Source organism: Condylura cristata, unplaced genomic scaffold (genome assembly GCF_000260355.1).
Source record: "Condylura cristata isolate star-nosed mole 26May11 unplaced genomic scaffold, ConCri1.0 scaffold00012, whole genome shotgun sequence".
Lineage (NCBI taxonomy): Eukaryota > Metazoa > Chordata > Mammalia > Eulipotyphla > Talpidae > Condylura > Condylura cristata.
Genome location: NW_004567113.1, coordinates 13,012,999 through 13,033,709, shown reverse-complemented (window position 1 = coordinate 13,033,709; position 20,711 = coordinate 13,012,999). Strand labels below are relative to the sequence as shown.

General features: G+C 38.0%; 1 protein-coding gene across 2 annotated transcripts in view; it reads right to left on the bottom strand.

The window, feature by feature from the left end:
• The window catches only part of LIN54 (lin-54 DREAM MuvB core complex component), a 75,639-nt gene that overhangs the window by 4,873 nt on the left and 50,055 nt on the right, over positions 1-20,711 (bottom strand). For both annotated transcript variants that reach the window (XM_012724254.1, XM_004681151.2), the window contains exons 5-12: positions 19,775-19,991; positions 13,664-13,737; positions 13,317-13,514; positions 10,867-10,958; positions 10,081-10,152; positions 8,671-8,773; positions 8,369-8,506; positions 2,493-2,695 (exon numbers count right to left, since the gene is read on the bottom strand). In XM_012724254.1, the coding sequence (XP_012579708.1) occupies positions 2,493-2,695; positions 8,369-8,506; positions 8,671-8,773; positions 10,081-10,152; positions 10,867-10,958; positions 13,317-13,514; positions 13,664-13,737; positions 19,775-19,991 (1,097 nt within the window). The remainder of the gene's footprint in view (positions 1-2,492; positions 2,696-8,368; positions 8,507-8,670; positions 8,774-10,080; positions 10,153-10,866; positions 10,959-13,316; positions 13,515-13,663; positions 13,738-19,774; positions 19,992-20,711) is intronic.

Sequence of the window (20,711 nt, the reverse complement as noted above, 5' to 3'; positions counted from 1 at the left end):
AACTCTCCTGCACCGCTGGTGGGAATGCAACTAGTGCAACCACTATGGAAAACTGGAGGTTCCTCAAACTGCTAAACGTGGAGCTTCCATATGACCCAGCAATCCCACTCCTAGGTATCTACACAAAAGACACAAAAACACTGATTCAAAAAGACACCTGCACCGCCATTGTTACTGCTGCTTTATTCACAACTGGAAAGATGTGGAAACAGCCCAAATGCCCAAAAATGGATGACTGAATTAAAAAGACATATATACACAATGGAATATTACTCAGCAACCAAAAAAAAAAACAACATGTCTTTTGTAGCAACATGGATGGAACTGGAAAAGTTCATGCTTAGTGAAATAAGCCAGAAAGAAAAGGAAAAATACCGGATGGCTTCTCTCATAGCAGGAATATAACAGAACAGGTGAGAAAATAATGATAATGATGAACAGCTATACACCAGAAACAATTTGTAGAAGTGGAGTGGGGGATGGGATCAAAAACAGCAGGAGGAGGGAAATGCACTAAACTATGGTGATGGGTGATTTGGTGATGGGAAGCCCAAGGGGATTGCAAATGAGATGGGAAAATGTGCAAAATGATGTAAAAATAAACTAATACATAAAAAAAATTGTTAAGTTGTATATATACTTTACATTACATCTTAGTATCTAAACATTTGAAGGTGTTTACATGTAAAGATGCAATTCTACATGCTGACCAGATATTTCTATCACAGACATCCTCCCAATTCATTAATGTATGCTCCAGGAACTGGCTGTTTTACTTACTGCTATTTCTTCACTGCCTACAACAGAGCCTCCCACAAGGACATGCCAAGAATAATCATTAAATGAATGAAGTGAGTAATGGAACTGAAACCACTATCTTCTCCTAGATAACACCAAAAATAAAGCACTTTCTCATATTCCTGTACATGATAAAGTTTTGCATTGTTCCATTTCAAAAATTAAAAGAAAAACTAAATGTTGCTCTGCATGTGGAGTTTCATTCATAAACACCTGAACTATTAATATTAAGTCTTCTATTAGAGCAACTTATCCTAAGGTTTGCTATACTATAGTCGAGATTTCCTTTCCAAGATAAACCAGACAACTCGGTCACCTATAAGAAGTCATGAATAGGTAGAAAATGCAGAACAAAATATCAAGCCTGAAATTAGGGCCCATTAAGACAAGAGAGGGCAAGCAAAGATTTAGGCTGCTATTCAACTGTAAAAATATCTTTAAAATATAAAAAAGCAAATATATTGCAAGAATGTGACTATTAGAATAATATCGATGATTACTAGCACTATGTAATAGTAATGCTCATTATGTAATATTTGAAAATTACAGAACTGTAAATTCAAATTTTTGCCACTCAAAGACAAAGCTTGTTAACAATCAGGTATGACTTATTTACATAGTTTTAATTATAGCATATTACTTCATTTTCTCTTATTCTACATAGTAACACAGGCAGATTTCCAAAGTGAAAACATAATTGTAAATATTTTAGTGTAGCAATGTCTTTAATGTCCAGGCAAATATTAGATTAAATAACTCCAAAAATTATTGGGAGCAGAGGACAAGAAAGATTATAACCCCTATTAAGGTGCCTGACCATTCCACTTAATTTAGTCGATGTAGCAAACCTTTTCCTAATTACATTCTAGTTTTAAGCTTTCTTTAAACTAAAACCTGTACATATAGTACAAGGAAGTCTTGCTTTTTAAAACAAAATGCATCTTATTTCAATTTAGGCATTTTAAATAAAGATCATTTGCAACGCAATCCATTTAATAATCTCTCAAATTAAAGAAAAACTGTAAAAAACTATTACACATCCGAGACAGCAAGCTATGTTGCATCAGTCCCTGCCAAATACGGAGACAGAAATGCTGAGCTCCTCTCAGCTCTGTGGCAAGGGTGACTTGAAGGGTAAGAAATCAGAACTCAGACACCGCATGCTTGTCTCATTCATAGAGTGCTAAGAGCGGGAGTGACCGGTTAGCTCAGTGGGTTAGCGAGTGTGTTAATAAAGTGCTGAAAGCACTGACAGTATTTAAACTTAGGTCAGCCTGACATTATAAAGCTTTTTTTACTCCAAAACTCAGGAGACTAGTGAAATAAGGCACTCCAGTGAACAGTGTGTGATATGATAGGTATGGGGAAAGTACTGCAAGGACATGAAAAAAGCAAGAAGGTAAGAAGATACAAAAAAATATGAATAATGATACTAGTAAAAGGTATAATTTGATTTTCTAAGGAATGTGTCAAATACCTCAATCGGGAGAAATCAAATTAAGCATCATAAACTATGGTATACTATTAACTTTAAACTTCTCTATATCAAACAAGCAACCAAAGACAGAAAGAAAATACAAAAACTAGGTTTATAAAAGCCAAAAGTCTGAACTACATTTTGCCCTCAAAAGGAAGCTTTACTGAAACAGAAATATTGATGTAAAACTACAAAAAAAGGTGGAAGATTGACTTACTTTCCTCCTCCGCTAGTCAAAGCTGGTGTTGGCCTAGTGAGCAAGTCCGAAATTTGAGAGGATAACTTTGTCTTCGCTGCTGTTTGTTGCTGGACCCTCACTTCAGCAGCATCTGCCAAGTGCATCAATGTCTTTCTTTCTGGGCTTTCTTCAAAATTTTTACAGCCAATACATTTGCATATTGAGGAACACATTATTTTTGCCTAAAAAATTTACAAAAGAAAAGCTCCCAAATCAAAACCGAAAGACATTACTGCAAGTAGACTCCACGCTTAATCAACAGAGAAGAGAACCGGTGAGAGGACATAAGATAAAGTGGAAACACCTCTTGCTGACAAGCACTGAAGAGCCAGGTGCATATGGACAAGACTGAACGTGCTTATACAGGGTTTGTGTATGAGTCCTTTTCATATCGATCTACCCCACCCACTACAGCTTCTCCTTTTGATATGAATAACATCTTCTTTATAAAGAATCTGAATGAAACATTAAAAAAATTTTTTTTGAGTTACCCAGAATTCAGCCACCTTAATCAAATCACCGAAGAGAGCAGGGAGTGGGTCAGGAGTCTGCCATGTGGGTCACCTCCCTGGCCAGGGATCATATTCGTGCTGCAGTGGATAGCTTCACCGTGCTGTGCTTTAACCTGCTATGCCACCAAGGAGGGCCCCACATTAAAGATAGTGCTGTTTTCGGGATTATGGTGATGGCACACGGGTGACTTGGTGATGGGAAACCCGCGGGGATTACAATTGAGATGGAAAAAAAAAATGTACAAAATGATGTAAAAATAAACTGTTATAAAGTAAAATTTAAAAAAATTAAAAAAAAAAAGATAGTGCTGTTTTTAGTATGAGTTTCTCACCTCTCACCAAATTCCATATTATAATAAAACACTGTGAGCTTTCATGTAAAATATATATACGTTGAGCCTCCCTGATGGCCTAGGGGGTTATGTCTTCAGGGCCATCACTGGCTAAGGTTTGAGTTCTATCCCTGGCCAGGGAGGTAACCCATGTGGCATAGCTGACCTTCCCAGTCTCGCCCACTGCTCCCCTCAGCAGTGGATTTCAGTCAATTCACCTGTTCTGCTCTCCATAGATGAACTTCAGTTTCTTCTATGCAAAAATACATAAAAATTTAGAAAGAGGCCCTCCCTGGTGGCACAGAGGGTTAAGTCACAGCGCTAAGAAGCTAAAGCCACTTCAGCATGAGTTCAATCCCCGCCAGCCCCGGAGGTGATCCACATGACATGGCAGACCTCTCCTGACATGCCCGCTGCTCCCCTCAGCAGTACTTTGTAGATCTGCCTGTTCTGCTCCCCGCTCTGTCTCTGGAGAATCCTCTCACTGCCCCTGTACCTCTGGCCTGTACCCCAGTTCTGTATGAATAAATAAATCTTCAAAAAAAATTTAGAAAGTGTATGTGTATGTTTATAAAAAACAGACTGCACATGTTCTTGTATCAACCTACAAACACATCTATCAACTTTTTCCTGGATTTTACAGTCATATATCCTTTTCTGCATCTCCTTTTCATTGTTCTACCTCATGGAATCCTTTCTTCTACATCATCTAGCATGGAATAAATTTATTCTATTTGATGGCTGGGTAGGTACTAGTCACTGTTATGGGCCACATTTCAGTTGGGCATTTGTTTCCCTATTGATTGGTATTTATTTCCAGTTCTTGAATACTACAAACAATACATTAAATGCTTTTATTTTTTAAAGATTTATTTATTTATTCATATAGAACTGGGGTATAGGCCAGAGATGCGGAGGGTGAGAGGATTCACCAGAGACAGAGTGGGAAGCAGAACAGGCAGATCAACGAAGTACACTGCTGAGGGGAGCAGCGGACAGGTCAGGAGAGGTCTGCCATGCCATGTGGAGCTCCTCCGGGGCAGGTGGGGATCAAACTCATGTGGAAGTGGTTTAAGCCTCTTAGTGCTGTGCTTTAACCCACTGCGCCACCAGGGAGGGCCCACATTAAAATGATTTTTTTTTTTTTTAAGATTTATTTATTTGTACATACAGAACTGGGGTACAGGCCAGAGGCTCAGGGGTGGTGAGAGGTTTCACCAGAGACAGAGTGGGGAACAGAACAGGCAGATTGACGAAGTACACTGCTGAGGGGAGCAGCGGGCGGGTCAGGAGAGGTCTGCCACGCCATGTGGTCACCTCTGGGGCAGGCGGGAATCGAAGAACTCATGCGGAGGTGGCTTTAGCTTCTCAGTGCTGTGCTTTAACCCGCTGCACCACCAGGGAGGGCCCCACATTAAAATGATTTTTAATGTTATTATGCTTTTATTTCTATGAGCAAAATTTCTCAAATTGCAGTCACTGGCACATGTATTTTACTCTTGTTTTTTGAAGATTTATTTATGTATGCATACAGAATGGGGATACAGGCCAGAATTGTGGGGGGTAGGAGCATTCACAGAGACAGAGTGGGGAGCAGAATAGGCAGATGTACTGAAATATACTGCTGAGGGGAGCAACGGGTGCATCAGCACAGGTGTGCCACACCATTTGGGGGTCACTTCCCTAGCCAGGGATCGAAGGCATGCTTCAGTGGCTGCAAAAGCTTCAGAATGCTGTGCTTTAACTTGTTGAGCCACCAGGGAGGGCCCACTTGTATTTAGACCAGATTATTTTTCAAAAAGTTACCATAGCACCTTACATCTCATCAGCACTGTATAAGGGAAGCCTTTCCTAAATTCCCTTCAATGATGTATGCTACAGCTCTTTTCAATGTTTACTGTCTGATTTGGGGATTGGAAAGTGAAGATCTTCTAGTTCTTTAATGTACATTTCCCTTACTCTTAGTAAATCTGGGAATCTTCTGTCAGCTGCATTTCCTTCACTGAACCCATGTCAATTAAATAAATAAATACTACTACTATCCTTGTTCTCCATAGCACCTAGCAAGGTAAATGGATCATCTGGCATGCCAAGATAGCAAGACTTAAAACATTTACCTTTCTTACAGTACACTAATAAATCCCATTTACCAAGAGGAAAAAAAAAATGGATATACAGGTTGAGTTAATTGGGTTACTCTGAGTCTGGGTTCTTAACTAAAGCAACACTTGATAAGCATCTAATGATGAAGATATAAAATCCCTGACCTAAAAGGGAAAAAGATTTAGTGTTTAGAACTGTAACAAAGGTACTAATTACATCTCAGAAAATCAGGCATGCATTTAGCTTTGCTAATTCAACTTCTTCTGTGGTCAGAAACAATAAAAAAAAAGACTGGAGAATTCATAAAAAAAGATATAACCACTTCATGGGGATACCCCACACATTCAATCAACCTGCCATGAAAAAGTAGGTGAAAGGAATATGTGTTATCCAGAGGCAATAGGACTAAAAAAGATGATTCAATGATTCCATTGAACATTAACTGTGAGACAGCATCATAGCTGATGCAGAGTGAGCCAATTAGCTACTGCTCGTCACAGTTTTGTGTATTCTGTGTTCTTCCATTTTTGAATTGTTTGGAACAACGTATTAGTTATTAGACATTTTGTAATGTCCTGAATGTCAAAGATTCTCTTATAACACTTTCTTATTTTTTCGGTCTTATTTATTTCTGCATAGAAAAACTGGGTTGTTGGCTAGAGATGCAGGGATGAAAGGATTCATCAGGGACATGGTGGGGAACAGAGCAGACAGATTTTACTGAATTACACTGCTGAGGGGAGCTGCAGGCAAGATAGGAGAGGTCTGCTGTGCCATGTGTGGGTTAGCTCCCTGGCCGGGCCATCAACTCAGGAGTCACGGTGGGCCCTCTGGGCAATACTGCTGAGACTTAAGCCCTCAGCCACCAAGGAGGCACCTCTCATCATATTTTCCAGACAGTCCACTATCTTTTCTAATTCTTTTAGTCCACAGATTTATTAAACAACTCAATGAAATTAGTCCATGTGTATCTGAATTCCATATGCTATCAACTGCTCAATGCCATATATATGAAAAGATTTCTTTGCCTTCTTGACCCAGCTTTGCAACAATTTCCACCTCTTCTCTTTTCATAGACTTGGTCTGATAGCTTAATCAAAAATAGTGCCTGGTATAAATTGCTATATATGCATGACATGGCTTTTGAATAGAACCACCTATTTTATCAGATTTTCAAACAAAAGAATCAATCTTTTCTAACAGTGGATGGAAATGACTGGATTTTGGACTTTGAAATATTACTTAAGAGACTTTTGAAAATAAGCTTGATCACACAATCTTCACTTGTACTGACTTAGGACTAACAAGATGTTACTTTACTATACTTGAGTATTTAACCCTTGAAATATGTAAGTTAAATCCACTACTCAGAGAATACAGTACACACAATCTTACAGTGACATATTTTGTACATGAGAGGACACTACAAGCACATTTTCCTGAGGTAGCAGCGAAAACCTCAGCAGGGGAGAGAGCAACCCCTGTTGGTGTTATCTTACCAAGTGTAATAGGGTAGGCCTTAAGCAAAAACTAAAAATAAGGTTTCCCCTGAACATCAAATCTGAAAGAATGAAAATACAATTACAAGAGGCCTGATGGTAGCAATGACTCAAGTCAAGACTGTCAGCAAAGAGTTTCAGTTTCAAGTACATCAAGAAACCAATGAAAGTAATCCAAGTTTAGTCTTGGGCATGACTAGATTGTTAACTTTGTTTAAAGGAGATTTTTTTTCATAGCAGAACATCAACTACATTCTCCAGAAAAGACACCTGGCCCATACATTTTAGATGTCAGTTCAATAGGAAAGTGAAGTGAGAAAAATGGATGCAATCACCTTATAATGAACAACAACCTCATCTTGCAATTGTCCATATTTCTCCTTTTCTATGTTTATACTCACAATGCACATTTCTTAACTTTTCTACCCACAATGCTCACTTTTTAACTGCTCTCCACAAAACACTATTCTTCTCTGGGCACTGCTAGCATTTTGGACAAGATAAACGTTTACTTTCAGTACAGCACTAAGGGATGCAGTCTGGCACATTTATTCCCCCACTGGCCTGGCTAACACTGCCCTTTAATTGAGCTTCTAATCTACTTTGGTATTAGTTTTTAAAAATTAACGAACAGGCATATGGGTGACTCGGTGATGGGAAACCCAGGGGGATTACAATTGAGATGAAAAAAAAATGTACAAAATGATATAAACTATTATATTATAAAAAAAATAAGAGAATCTGTAAATAAATAAATAAATAAAATTATGAACTGATGGCCCTCCCTGGTGGTGCAACGGGTTAGGATGAAGCACTGCAAGCTAGCTGCAGCCACTTCAGTGTGAGTTCGATCTCCCACCCCAGAGGTGATCCACAGGTTGTGACAGACCTCTCCTGTTTCGCCCGCTGCTCCCCTCAGCAGTGTACTTTGTTGATCTGCCTGTTCTGCTCCCCATTCTGTCTCTGGTGAAGACTCTCACCGCCCCTATACCTCTGGCTGTACCCCCACTTCTGTATGCATAAGTAAATATTTTTTTAAAAAAATTAATGAACTGACCTATACTCTATATACTTCCAGATGTGATGATCAAAAAGTATGAGCCAGTAAATCAGTTAATAACACCTAAAGCTATAAAGACAAAACCAAAGTATCTTTCTTCTGAAGTCTTTTTTGAGAGCCGAGAAGGTAATATTCAAATTAAGGTGCTTGGGTTGATGATACAGTCAAACTGCAACAGCAAAGTTTCCCAATTTTGAAGTAAATTTTTTTAGTATGACCTTCCTAAAGTTACTGGGTGTTGGAATAGTCATGATACAATTTTCCTGTTTTTCAAGCAAACTACTTAATGACTTTTCTGACAACCCAAAATTGTCAAAAGATAGATTTTTTTCCTCAACCAGCACCTTACCTCATAGCATTCACAGTAGTTTTTAAGACATCCTGATCGTTTGCAATTACATCCTTTGCTGTGACGTCGATCTGATTCTCCCTCCTTTCCTTTTCCAATTTTAGGCTTAAATGCTTCTGGATTTCTGTCAAGGCATGCCTATCGAAACAGAGCAAATATCAAATGAAGTTAATCACAGTAGATTAAATTTAAAACATTGCAAAGGGAATTAACTTTGAATGTGAAACAATTTATTTCCTTTTTTTAAAAAAAAGGTGAAATTGAAAAATTTTTATTAGTCAAATGAAATAAAAAATAATCACCTTTATTGCTTTTTGCCTTTCATTTTCATGTTCCAAATTGTTATAACAATTAGTACAATTGCAATTATTGCAAAATTCACCATTTGCAAAGCAATCACAGTATCTGGAATACAAAAATTAGTATAAGTCATTGTTAAAACTAGAAATAATCTGATTGAACAGCATTATATATGCAGTGAAACAGTACTTCAAGACACCTACTTATAGAATAAACATCATATATTGATTGTTAACTACTTGATAAGGATAAAAATTAAATTTCCTCAAACTTTGATTTAGAAACTTAGGGTAATGTGGTTTTTATATGTTCCCAGAATAAATTATTTCAAAATCATAGAAAAGAAAATACATGGCTATACTACTATGGAACCTGTCTACTTGACTAGTCATGCTTGAATCCTCTAGAACACCAACACTTTTTATTTTACTGTTTCTGTCAATTTTTAAAAAAGATTTATTTATTTATGTATACAGAGCTGGGGTACAAGCCAGAGGTGCAGGGGTGGTGAGAAGATTCACCAGAGACAGAGTGGGGAGCAGAACAGGCCGACTGATAAAGTACACTGCTGAGGGGAGCAGCGGATGGGTCAGGAGAGGCCTGCCATGGCTTGTGGATCACTCTGGGGTGGGGACTGAACTCATGCTGAAGTGACTTTAGCTTCTCGATGCTGTGCTTTAACCCACTGTGCCACCAGGGAGAGCCCTCTGTCAAAAAATTTTTAACTTATTTATTTATGCATGCAAGAACTAGGGTACCGGACAGAAGTGTGGGGTTATGGGTGATGAAAGGATTCACCAGAGACAAAGTGGGGAACAGAACAGGCTGATATACTAAAATACACTGCTGAGGGGAGCAGAAGGTGAGACAGGAGAGGTCTGCTGTGCTCCCAGAATGGGAATCAACTCATGCTGTCATGGCTGCTGATAGCTGACAGTGCTGAAACTTAACCCCCTGCACCACCAGGGAGGCCCCTAATCTGACAACTTTTATACTGCTTAGAGTATTACCTCATTTAGGAGAGGAAAAAAAAGGTCAGAAACAAGATCAAAATTGTTATTACTAAGGACAGAGCCTATATCTGTCTCAGGCTACTGTGTCCCTAACCCCTATGCTAATGCCTCACCTATGGTGAAAACTAAAATTATTTCTTTTTGAATGAATAAAAGAGTATTTTTACACTGTCACATATGCTTATAGACACCTACATATTATTTTAAATTACTAGACTTATGAAATTTGTTATGGTGGTGAAAGATGGGTGAGCTGGTAGTGGGTATATATACCATGGTGGTAATACCTAATGAGGATACCCCAAAATTACCTCAGTTAAAAGTAAATTAATTACATTTTAAGAAAAATAATTTTTAGTTAACTATTTTTAAAAGCGGTTGTACAAGAAAAAGACTTACAACTTCAGACACAGCGACTTTGTACAATTACAGGGTTTTCTGGGCCGACTGGCAGACTCTGATGGGATTATGCTATTGAGACATAGACCAAAGATATGCATTTTAATCAATTACAGTTACCAATTTAAAACTGAATCTTCTATCTTGCAATTCCTCTTAAAATAAAACTTAAAGTGTTAAAAAAAAGTTTCTTATGTCAGTTTCATTTATATCACATTCAAAAGCATGTGATAAGAAAAGATACAGCAAGTCTGAGATTTACAAATAATATTTTATAGATGTTATTAATAGTTTCTATAGAATACTCCACTGCATATAAATGAATGAACCAAAACTTAAATCTCCCCAAAACTTCTGGAGTTCAATTATGATTGGTAGTGAGGATAAAGCACTATGTGAGAGACTGAAATTTAGGAGGAGAGAGGTAAACTGGTTCCATGTAACTAAGCACTGTTTCTAAACCAATCCTACAAAGGTGCCAATTAACAGAATAAAAAATAAAGAAAAAAATACCTAACATAACAACTTAAAAACTACTTGCTATCATTTAAAGGATAAAAGAAAGAATTAAAATGAATGGGACTAAATCCAAGTAAAAGATAGGAAAGTTCTCCAACTATCCTTGTAACTTTTCTGTTTGAAGTATTTCAAATTGAAAGGTATTATAGAGACACACTCCCTTGAGTTTGAGGTGAGATATAAATCAAATATATTTTGAAATAATATACCTGATGCCACATTTAGCCTGATCTAACAATGTCACTAACATAGTTTCAAAATACTCACCCATTGAATGGAAGTCTTGCCTGGGTCTGGATACCAGGTGTGCCCGTGAAGTTAGAATTGCTTGCTATAGACACATATGAAGATTGTTGCAGCTACATGTAAAGAAAGGCACAAATAAAATAAATATTTGCATGGGCAGATTTAAATAGACACGTATGTAAAGAAGACATACAGATAATCAGTGGATATATGAAAAATAAAAAATTCAACTTCATTTTTAGGGAAATGAAAATCAAAACCACAATGAGATATAAAATCACACCTATGAAAATGGCTTCTATCAAAATGACTAGAAATAGGAGGTGGCAAAGCTGTGAAGAGAAAGGAACCCCCATGCTGGTGGGATGTATACTGGTACAGCCTTAAAAAATTGAAAATTAAAATATCATATGACCTAGCAATACCAATCCTACTTTTTTATCCAAAGACTATAAAAACACTTATTTGTGAAGATATATGCTTCTCTATGTTCACAGCAGCATTATTCAAGTCGCTAAGACAGGGAAATAACATAAATGTCCATTGAAGGATGTTTTAAAATGTGATATATGTATTCGATGGAATATTACACAGTTATTAAGAAAAATGAAATCTTGTCTTTTGCAAAACATGGATGGGACTGAAGGGGATCATGCTAAAAAAAAGTCAGAAGGTAACTGGATGATCTCTCACATGTGGAATATAAATAGCTAAAGCAAATTAACTAATATCACAAGAAAGATGTGTCTTAGATAGTGAAAATTAAGGTGGTTACCAGAGGAGAAGGGAAGGAAGAAGAAGAGGAGCCAATCATATCTTGGAAATGGCTAGAAAGCCTTGGTGGTAGGTGAGGATTATACACAGGTAATGGTGTGAAGCTGTACTCCCCAAAATTAGACAGTGTTATAAGCTAATAAAATTTCATTAAAACAGAGAAATATAAAAACTTTAAAGAAATATTCTCACACAGGACTATGTATATCAGAATATCTAGATGAATGCCCTGAAAGTACTATCAAAACTTCTATTGGTTAGAAAAATGGACTGTGTCTACTTGTAAATAAAATAGTATTGTATTGATCATCACAAGTTACAGGAAATCAAAGTTACATCACAACAATTAAGATTAATTTTTATACTGATGGCTGAACATGAAAAGCTAATGGTAAAAATTATGACTATTAAGTTGTTATACTTAAAATTGGTGAATTTTATTATACATTGATAAAACTGTCAAAAAATGACTCCAAAAGGTATTTATGAGACATCACTCTGGACAGTAAATTTTTAATGTGCTACGATTTTTAGTGTACTACAAAGTTCACTTTACTGAAGTACACAGATGTTTCTCTTTTTCTCCCATATTCTGAGATGAATTCAACAGTTGAAAACTGGTTTTAATTTGCTTGATTCTTAGATGTAAAAGAAAACTTCCACCTGCTTCCTAGAAGCAGCACTCCTAACCCAGGCCAGTCAGCTAGACAATGCATGGCTTTGATTCTAAGGATGACTAGATGAGAGCATCTGAACAGATCACTAAAGGAACATCACCTGGAAATGTATCTCACAGCCTGTTTTCCAAGAAAACATATTCACAAATGAGAACAGCTTTATTAGAGCCTTTTCTAAATCCAACTGGATATTGACTTTCTTTTCTTTTTTTAAGGAATTTATGCATGCACGAACTAGGGTACATGCCAGAGGTGTGGAGGGGGTGAGTGGACACACCACAGACAGAGTGGGGAGCACAACAGGTGGACTGACTAAAATACACTGCTCAGGGGAACATCAGGCAAGATAAGAGAGGTCTGCTGAGTGGGTCAGCTCCCTGGCCGGGGATCAAACTCCTGCAGTGGCTGCAGATAGCTTCACAGTGCTGCACTGTAACACTCTGTGCCAACAGGCAGGCACCGATGTTGCTGATTTTATTTTCTGCTATATCCACACGATCGTGCCCTCTCACCAAACTTCTCAGCTCCAAGTTATCTGACTTACATATAAACTTACGCTATATATTTTTTAAATGTTAGATATACATAAAAATAAACTCAGAAGGCCCTCCCTGGTGGTGCAACAGCTTAAAGTTCAGCACTTCAAAGCTAGCCACAAGTGCTTCAGAGCGTGTTCAATCTCCAGCCAGGGAGGTGACCCACTGGGCATAGCAGACCTCTCCTGTCTTGCCTGCTGCTCCCCTCAGCGGTGTATTTCAGCTGTTCTGTTCCCCATTCTGGCTCTGGTGAATGCTCTCACCACCCCTGCACCTCTGGCTTGTACCACAGTTCTTGTATGCATAAATAAATAAAAATCTTAAAGAAAAAAAAACACCTCAGATGCTGTTAACATTTCAAGTTTTCAGAAAATCATTTTAATACTGAATCAGATATTTTGAGTAACTTCAGAATGTAATAGTGCTAAACATCTTAGATACAATTATACTTTCTGAAATGGAATGACTACCTCTCCCCTTATACCTGAGTAACATACTGTGCCGGAAGCACTGCATAACCCACATTCCCTGTTCCTGGAGCCGGTGCCAGCACAGTGCCTGGTGGCAGGTTGGTGAGGTTTGGCTGGATCTGTGGCAGTGGAGTGGCAGGCATGATGAGCCGCTGCTGTGGTTGGCTGGTAGTAACTATTTGTGAAGTTGGATTGATTGGTTTTGGAACAACCTAAAAAGAAAGGAAGTATCAATGACAAAAATTAATTTTATAGCTTCCTAACTCAATACACATCTCTTGTGCCTTAATCTTAGCTTTCAGTTTTAAAAGTAAGTTGCCTGTTTGAAAAAGTCTAAGGAAAGGATTTATGTGACACTCACTTGTTTGACAGTCTGTGCTGAGACAATTGGAACTGACATCCGCACTGGAGTGGTATTAACCACCACTGGCTTTGCTTTTTTTAAAAAAAAGGGAGGAAAAAAGGAACAATTACTAAAAGAAAATATTATTTTAAACATTTATAAAATTTAGTTCACACAGGCCCTCCATGGTGGTGCAGCAGGTTTAAACACAGCACTAAGAAGCTAAAGCCACTTCAGCATGAGTTCGATCCCCGCCCAGGAGCTGACCCACATGGCGCAGCAGACCTCTCCTGACCCACCCACTGCTCCCCTCAGCAGGGTACTTCATCAGTCAGCCTGTTCTGCTCCCCACTCTGTCTCTGGTGAATCCTCTCACTGCCACTGTGCCTCTGGCCTGTACCCCATCTCTGTATGCATAAATAAATAAATCTTTGAAAAATAAAAATAAAAAAATAAACTTAGTTCATGCAAGATAGCCTCATCAAAGAATTTAAAGAATTACATTTGTTTGATATTTGGAGCCATCTTTATTTATAAAGGACAATCTTTCAACTACCCTTAACTCATCTACTACTCATATTATTTTTGCCTATATCCTTAGCAATCTGGGAATAGAATCTCTCCTATAAGGTATAAGGATTAGCCATGTTAACGCACGAAAAGTCAATAGAATTGCCTAATAGTTGATACTGAATAAATGTTAGTGCCATCATTATTATTAATACAACCGTTACTACTATATGAATGGCACTGTCAGTGGTATTCCCAGGCAACTAAAGTACAACACACCCGCTCAGAGATTACATTTTAGCAGAGCAGATTAGATCAAAATAAAATAGATTCTGAAAGGAAAGTGCTGTGAGATGCAAAGGAGAGAGAACACGAACGTAATGGGAATAAAAATGAATGTATGGAGAGCAATTTCCGAGGTGGATTTCACAGTGGACCGGCTGGAAGAAGACATTCGATGCACAAGAAGTGTAGGCTTGACCCTGGGAAGCAGCAAAGCTTATTCACAAAATATTGATGAGTTTGGTTGAAACGCAGTGTTAAAGTGGGCAAGCAGGAGTCTCCCTGGTGGTGCAAGCGGTTAACTCTCAGCACCATGAAGCAATCTTTAGCCACTGTGGCATGAGTTCGATTCCTGGCCAGAGAGTCATAGTTAACCCACACAGAACCCCAGACCTCTCCTGTTTTTCCAGCTATGACCCTGAGCTGTTTATTTCAGTCAATCCACATGTTCTGCTCCTGACTGTCTCTCTCACCTTTCCCACCACCTCTGGCCTTCACCCCAGCTTTTGTATATATAAATAACTAAATCTTAAAAAAAAAAAAAAAAGTGGGTAAGCACAGGGAAAAGCAAATTGTGTTTAATTTGATGAAGACTTTAAATACTAGTGTAGAAATCTGCATATTTAACCTGTATTTTTAAATTCAGCAGACAGTGAGAAGTTTCTGAGAATTTTGAGGTACAGATATATTACTGGACTATCAGAAAAAAAGAAAAGTATTTGCAGCAGTGTGTAAAGACATAATGGAAATGCAAGAAACAAGAAAAGTTAGAAGAGTGCAAGTTATCATCAGGGTCTAATCTGTAGTGACAGTAGTTGGAGTAAAGAGAGCAGAGGAGGTGCAAAAGACAAGTGGAGGTGAAAGCAGCATGAATTACCAAACAGCCGGGTGGCAGGAAGTATAGAATAAAGGAAAGGAAAACACTGCAAAACTTTTAAGTGACTGGGAAAAAGATAGCTATTACAACAAAAAATTCAAGGATGAGGTGATTTGATGAGGAGATGAAACCTGATCTGGAGAAATGCAGCAATGATATTCAAGAGAGGGGTTGGCACTGGCACTAAATGTTTGGACCAAAATGACAATTTTTTAAATTAAACTAGTTTATTTATTTATATGTTACATTGCTGTTCCTTTTTAAACAATGTTAACTCCCCCCCCCCCCCAGGTATAGTTCCCACAGAACTTGCCCCAATCTGCTTGGAGGCATCATTCTCCTCTGCTCCTCCCTCTTCCTTCAGTCCCTCTCTCCCTCCTCCTCCCCTGCAGGATGTCTCTGGTTTATAATTATCTGCTTGTTTTGTTTCATATTGTTATAATTTTTGCCCCTGATGTTTTATTTGTTTCCTCTATATTCCTCCTGTCAATGAAACCATCCAAAATTTTTCTTTATCCTTCTGACATTTTTCCACTGGGCATAACCCCTTCTAGCTCCATCCATGTTACTGCAGATGGTATGAGTTTATCTTTTTGATTGCTGAGTAGTATCCCATTGTGTTGTACACCACATCATCTTGATCCAATCATCTATTTTGGGGCATTTGGATTGTTTCCAGGTTTTACGTATTGTAAATAGTGCTGTAATAAACATAGGGGTGCAGATATTTTTGAATTAAGAAGGACAATTTTTAATACTGTTTATTGCCCATTTCCAAAGTCTAAGGGAGGGATTTACAAAGATAGGCTAGCTTTGTGGTTTTATTTGTGCAAAAGGCCTAAAGCCTGGTCTGAGAGACTGAGATAATGGAGTCTAAACTGTTCTGAACAAGAAAAAAATTTTTTTTTCTTGGAAAGAAAGGCTGTTAACAACACTAGCAGGATTTATTAATTTTGGTGAGGATGGGAAGACTGACAGCTAGAGAACAACACCATGGAGCACTCTGATCTGGTAGGGTACAGAGCTGAGTACAGAGCTTACCAGGAGAGGAAGAGAAGGTAGGTAAGAGACCTCTAGAAAAAGTGAATGCTTAATGTTAATGATTGCCTATCTCTAAACAGACTAAAACCCACTAAACCACATGCTCAAAAAGGGTACATTTTATGGTATATATGAATTCTATCTCAATAAAAGTTGTTATACAAAAATAATATGTCACGGTGAACCACAGAACAATGAGATCTGGACACTGGATTTGCAATTGTTTTCTGTTCTGTTTCGATGCTTCTCAATTATTTTAATTTTAGTGACATAATAACCACTGTGACTGGTCTCAGCAATACTGAAAGCAATTAAAAGAAATTTGTGGTTGGAACACAGATGCCTAAACTCCCCACATCTCTTGTTCCTTGGAGAGGAGATGCTGGTCATTGTTCTGTAAGTACACAAAGCTGTGATTCTGAAAGCACAGCAGCTAGATGAATGTCAAGAACTTCCTGGTTGTCTGTAAAATAATGGGGGAGGAGTATGCACTGCCTCTCTCTAGCACCAAGTGGGGATTTGGATGATTCTCAGTTCGATGATAAGGAAAGTACAACTGTCCCCCAAACATGCTAAACACACACAGCAAGGTGAGTTGGGAACTCTTAAGTTTCCATTAGCTTGGCATCTGCATGCTGAGTTTAACTGAAACTTGGCATTCTAGAATCAATGAAGTGATCAGAAAATACCTTCATAATATGCCTATGGAAGGGGGCAAGATTGGTGTTATATAACTACCATCTGGATTTCTTCTTCTCCTTACTTCTAAGTACAATCCCACATTACTACTAGTGCATTTTTCATAGATATTGGCATGTTTTAAAATTTTGTCTTCAACAGGAATTCTGAATAATATTTTTATGTAACCTCCCTTCAAATTTCAGAACCCATACCTACAAATGCTTTAGGCTTCTTAATTTCTTTTTTTTTTAAAGGACTTACTTATGCATACAAGAACTGGGGTACAGGCCAGAGGTTCAGGGAAAGGGGAAAGGTGAGAAGCTTCACCAGAGAGTAGGGAGCAGAACAGGCAGAATGACTGAAATACACTACTGAGGGGTGCAGTGGGCAAGACAGAAGAGGTCTGCTATGCCATGTGGGTCACCTCTCTGGCTGGGGATCAGACCCATGCTACAGTAGCTGAGATGAGAGATTCACAATGCTTTAATTCCTTGCGCCACCAGTGAGGCCCTGACTTTTTAATTTCTTAAGTTTATTTCCTCCCTCACCAAAATACTGAAAGATTACGCTGTGAGGAGGTTAACCAATTACTCTTCTGGGTCCTTTACTATGCTACTTTCCATCCAACCAACAATTAATGTGGTGAAGCCTTTCATACTGACTTAAGACTTTGGTGAGAAAATGGAATATGCAAAATGAACTCAATTCCCTTTGAAAGATAAGTAAATCCCTATAAGGAGTTAAGCCTTTAGAAAGACATTAATACATTTCATGAGCTAGTGTAACTACTTAGTGTATCTCTTAATACAAATTGCAAATTTAGGTCATTATTGCTGCAAAATCATATATTATGTAAGTCTAGATCTTTTATGAGTTAGGAGAGAAAGACAAAAAGAGAAAAATGATAGTGGATGTAAGAGAAAGTATGTGGTTGATATTATTATCTATGAAAGTTAAGTGTGAAGAGGGTGAATAAGATAGACTTGATGGAGCAAGAGATATGGGAGAACAGAGAACAGACAGAAAAAAAATGTAGGGAAGCAGAAAGTAGTAGAGGAGTCCTGAGGGAAGACACAGCCAGGAGGCATAGAGCAGATAGAGATAGAAGCAGAAACAGACATAAATAGGAAAAGGACGAATCTGGGGGGGGGGGGGGGACAAACCAGAATTATGAAATGTCCTACTTCCACTTAGTTGGCAATATGTTTCATTTTCCTCCAAAATCAATTTAAAGAATTAGAGAATACTGTTTATAACAACATGGATGGAGCTGGAAGGGATTATGCTGAACAAAATAAACCAGAGGAGAAAGACAAATACTGATGGTGCCCCTTGTATGTGTAGCACAAAGAAACCAAACAAAGGGTCAAAGAAAAATTTTAAGCTCTTGAAATCTGACCATCCAGAAGAGGGAACAGTGGAAGCAGGGTGGGGAGAGAAAAATAGACTTTGGAGGGAGACTGTGGGTGCATTAGTGGTAGCTGTGATAAGGTGACTACCCCTAACACGGGAAATCCTATATTTAAAAATGCTAACAAGGATGTAAACCAATGGTACCTCGAAAAAGGGGGAAAAAAATTAGAAAATGTAATTACTTCTTACGTCCAATTTTAATACAATACACATTGAAATACTGTTTCCTTCGTGCATCCTACAGCAATTTATGAAAAAAAAATATTTATATAGGGTTTTTTTTCTGTCAATTCCCCTAAGTGAGCTAGCTACGGGCAATAGAGAGCTCCAACTTATGATACCTTAATAAAAAAGAAAGAGTTAAACAAGTGGTCATTCATTCTTTTGTTTACACTCAGAAAACAACAAATTTATTCCCTTGCCATCACCTGTTTTTTGACATAGGTAGAATATTCAGCAATCTTCCAAAGAAGAAAATTAGTCCCCAAAATACAAGCTGTTCTGCTCCTGACACATCACTCAATTGTTTTACAAGTATATAAATACAGAGAAAGGTTATATATGTGAGTCTGTGGCACAAGGGTTAATACAAACGAAAGGCCCACAGAAATGTCCTCTAGGAAAAGTACAACTAAGCAAAGTAACAGATCATTTTCATCACTTTTTATTAATAATTACAGATCCAAATAAGTGAGTATAAGAGTAATAAGCAATTCTTACTATCTACATATTGGGTAACTCAGACTCTATTAAGTGACTTAACAGTTTAGAAAATAAGATAAATAGGGCCTTCCTGGTGGCGCAAGGGGTTAAGTCTCAGAACTTTGAAGCTATAGGCAGCCACTGAGTTGGATATCCTGGCCAGGCAGGTAGTCCACATGGCTCAGCAGACCCTTCCCTGTGTTACTCACTGCTCCCTCAGCAGTGTATTTCAGTACATCTGCCTGTTTTGCTCCCCACTCTGTCTCCAGTGAATCATCTCACACACCCTCCCCCGCACTTCTGGTCTACACCCCAGCTCTTGTATGCATGAACAAATAAATATTACAAAAGAAACAAGATAATGTGGTTCCATGTAAATCTATTCCACTGGCAAAAACAGTAGGTCTTTAAGCCAGTGATAAAATTGCCACTTACAAACTGATGATAATATTTAGCAGAATGAAATACTCTAGTTTAACTCAACTATCATTCCATATTATTAGCCTCTTCCCTAGCTGTTGACTCAAACTTTATACTTAAGCAGGACTTCAGCAAAAAAGGACTAATGTTCTTTACCAAATGTTCAAAACTTCAATTACTGTTGTTAAGAAATGGCTACTAACCTTGCTGAAGAGGCTGAGTGTTTGTACTGGGATTCTGACTGACTGGCTGGGTTGAGCTGCTGGCTGTTGTGGCAGTAACAAGCCGGACATAATGAAACTTGCTTCCAGGCACTTGAATCTGCTGGACATTGGGAGCAGTTGCCAGAGGAATAATTGTCTTAAACTGTGATGTGCTCACGCCTCCAACAGTGATGGTTTGCACAGTTGATTTCACTGCCTATTAAATAATACAACATGGTTATCATTAACCTAGGATTTAACTTTCCTGCTCCTTTTAATTTATGAAAATCACTCAAGTGAAAAAGTACGTTCCAGTATTTCATCAAAAGCGGTTGAAAGGAACAACTTGTTCAAGGGGAAATGGGATAATAGTAATGAATGCAGGAATGAAACCAAAATTGATGAGTCAAGTCTTCCATCTCTCGTATACTCCTTGATAGTCCAGGTCAGATGACTTATTGGAAAGAAATCATTACTTAAATTACAAGAACTTACAGTTTTTCTAATATCAAATAAATTATAAGCAAAATATTTTTAAACTGCTAGAATTATGCCTCATAATCAACATCAAAACAAGATACAGCTATTTCGGTCTACTGCTAACCACCAAATTAATTATGGCAAATTTCATTTTCACATGTACTAAAGGAGAAAGAAAGCCCAACTTACATTCTCATTAAGCCAATTCTAAAAGACAAAATACTCCATACATGCAAATGTACCAACTAACATATGGGTAAGGGAGACACATGAAGTCCCTATTTTGGTTGTTTAGGTAAACTAACTAGTTTTTTTTTATTATTACAAAGTTTATTTTTACATCATTTTGCACATTTTTTTTTTCCATCTCGATTGTAATCCCCGCAGGTTTCCCATCACCAAATCACCCCTGTGCCACCACCATAGTCCCGTGCATTTCCCTCCCTTCCCCCCACCC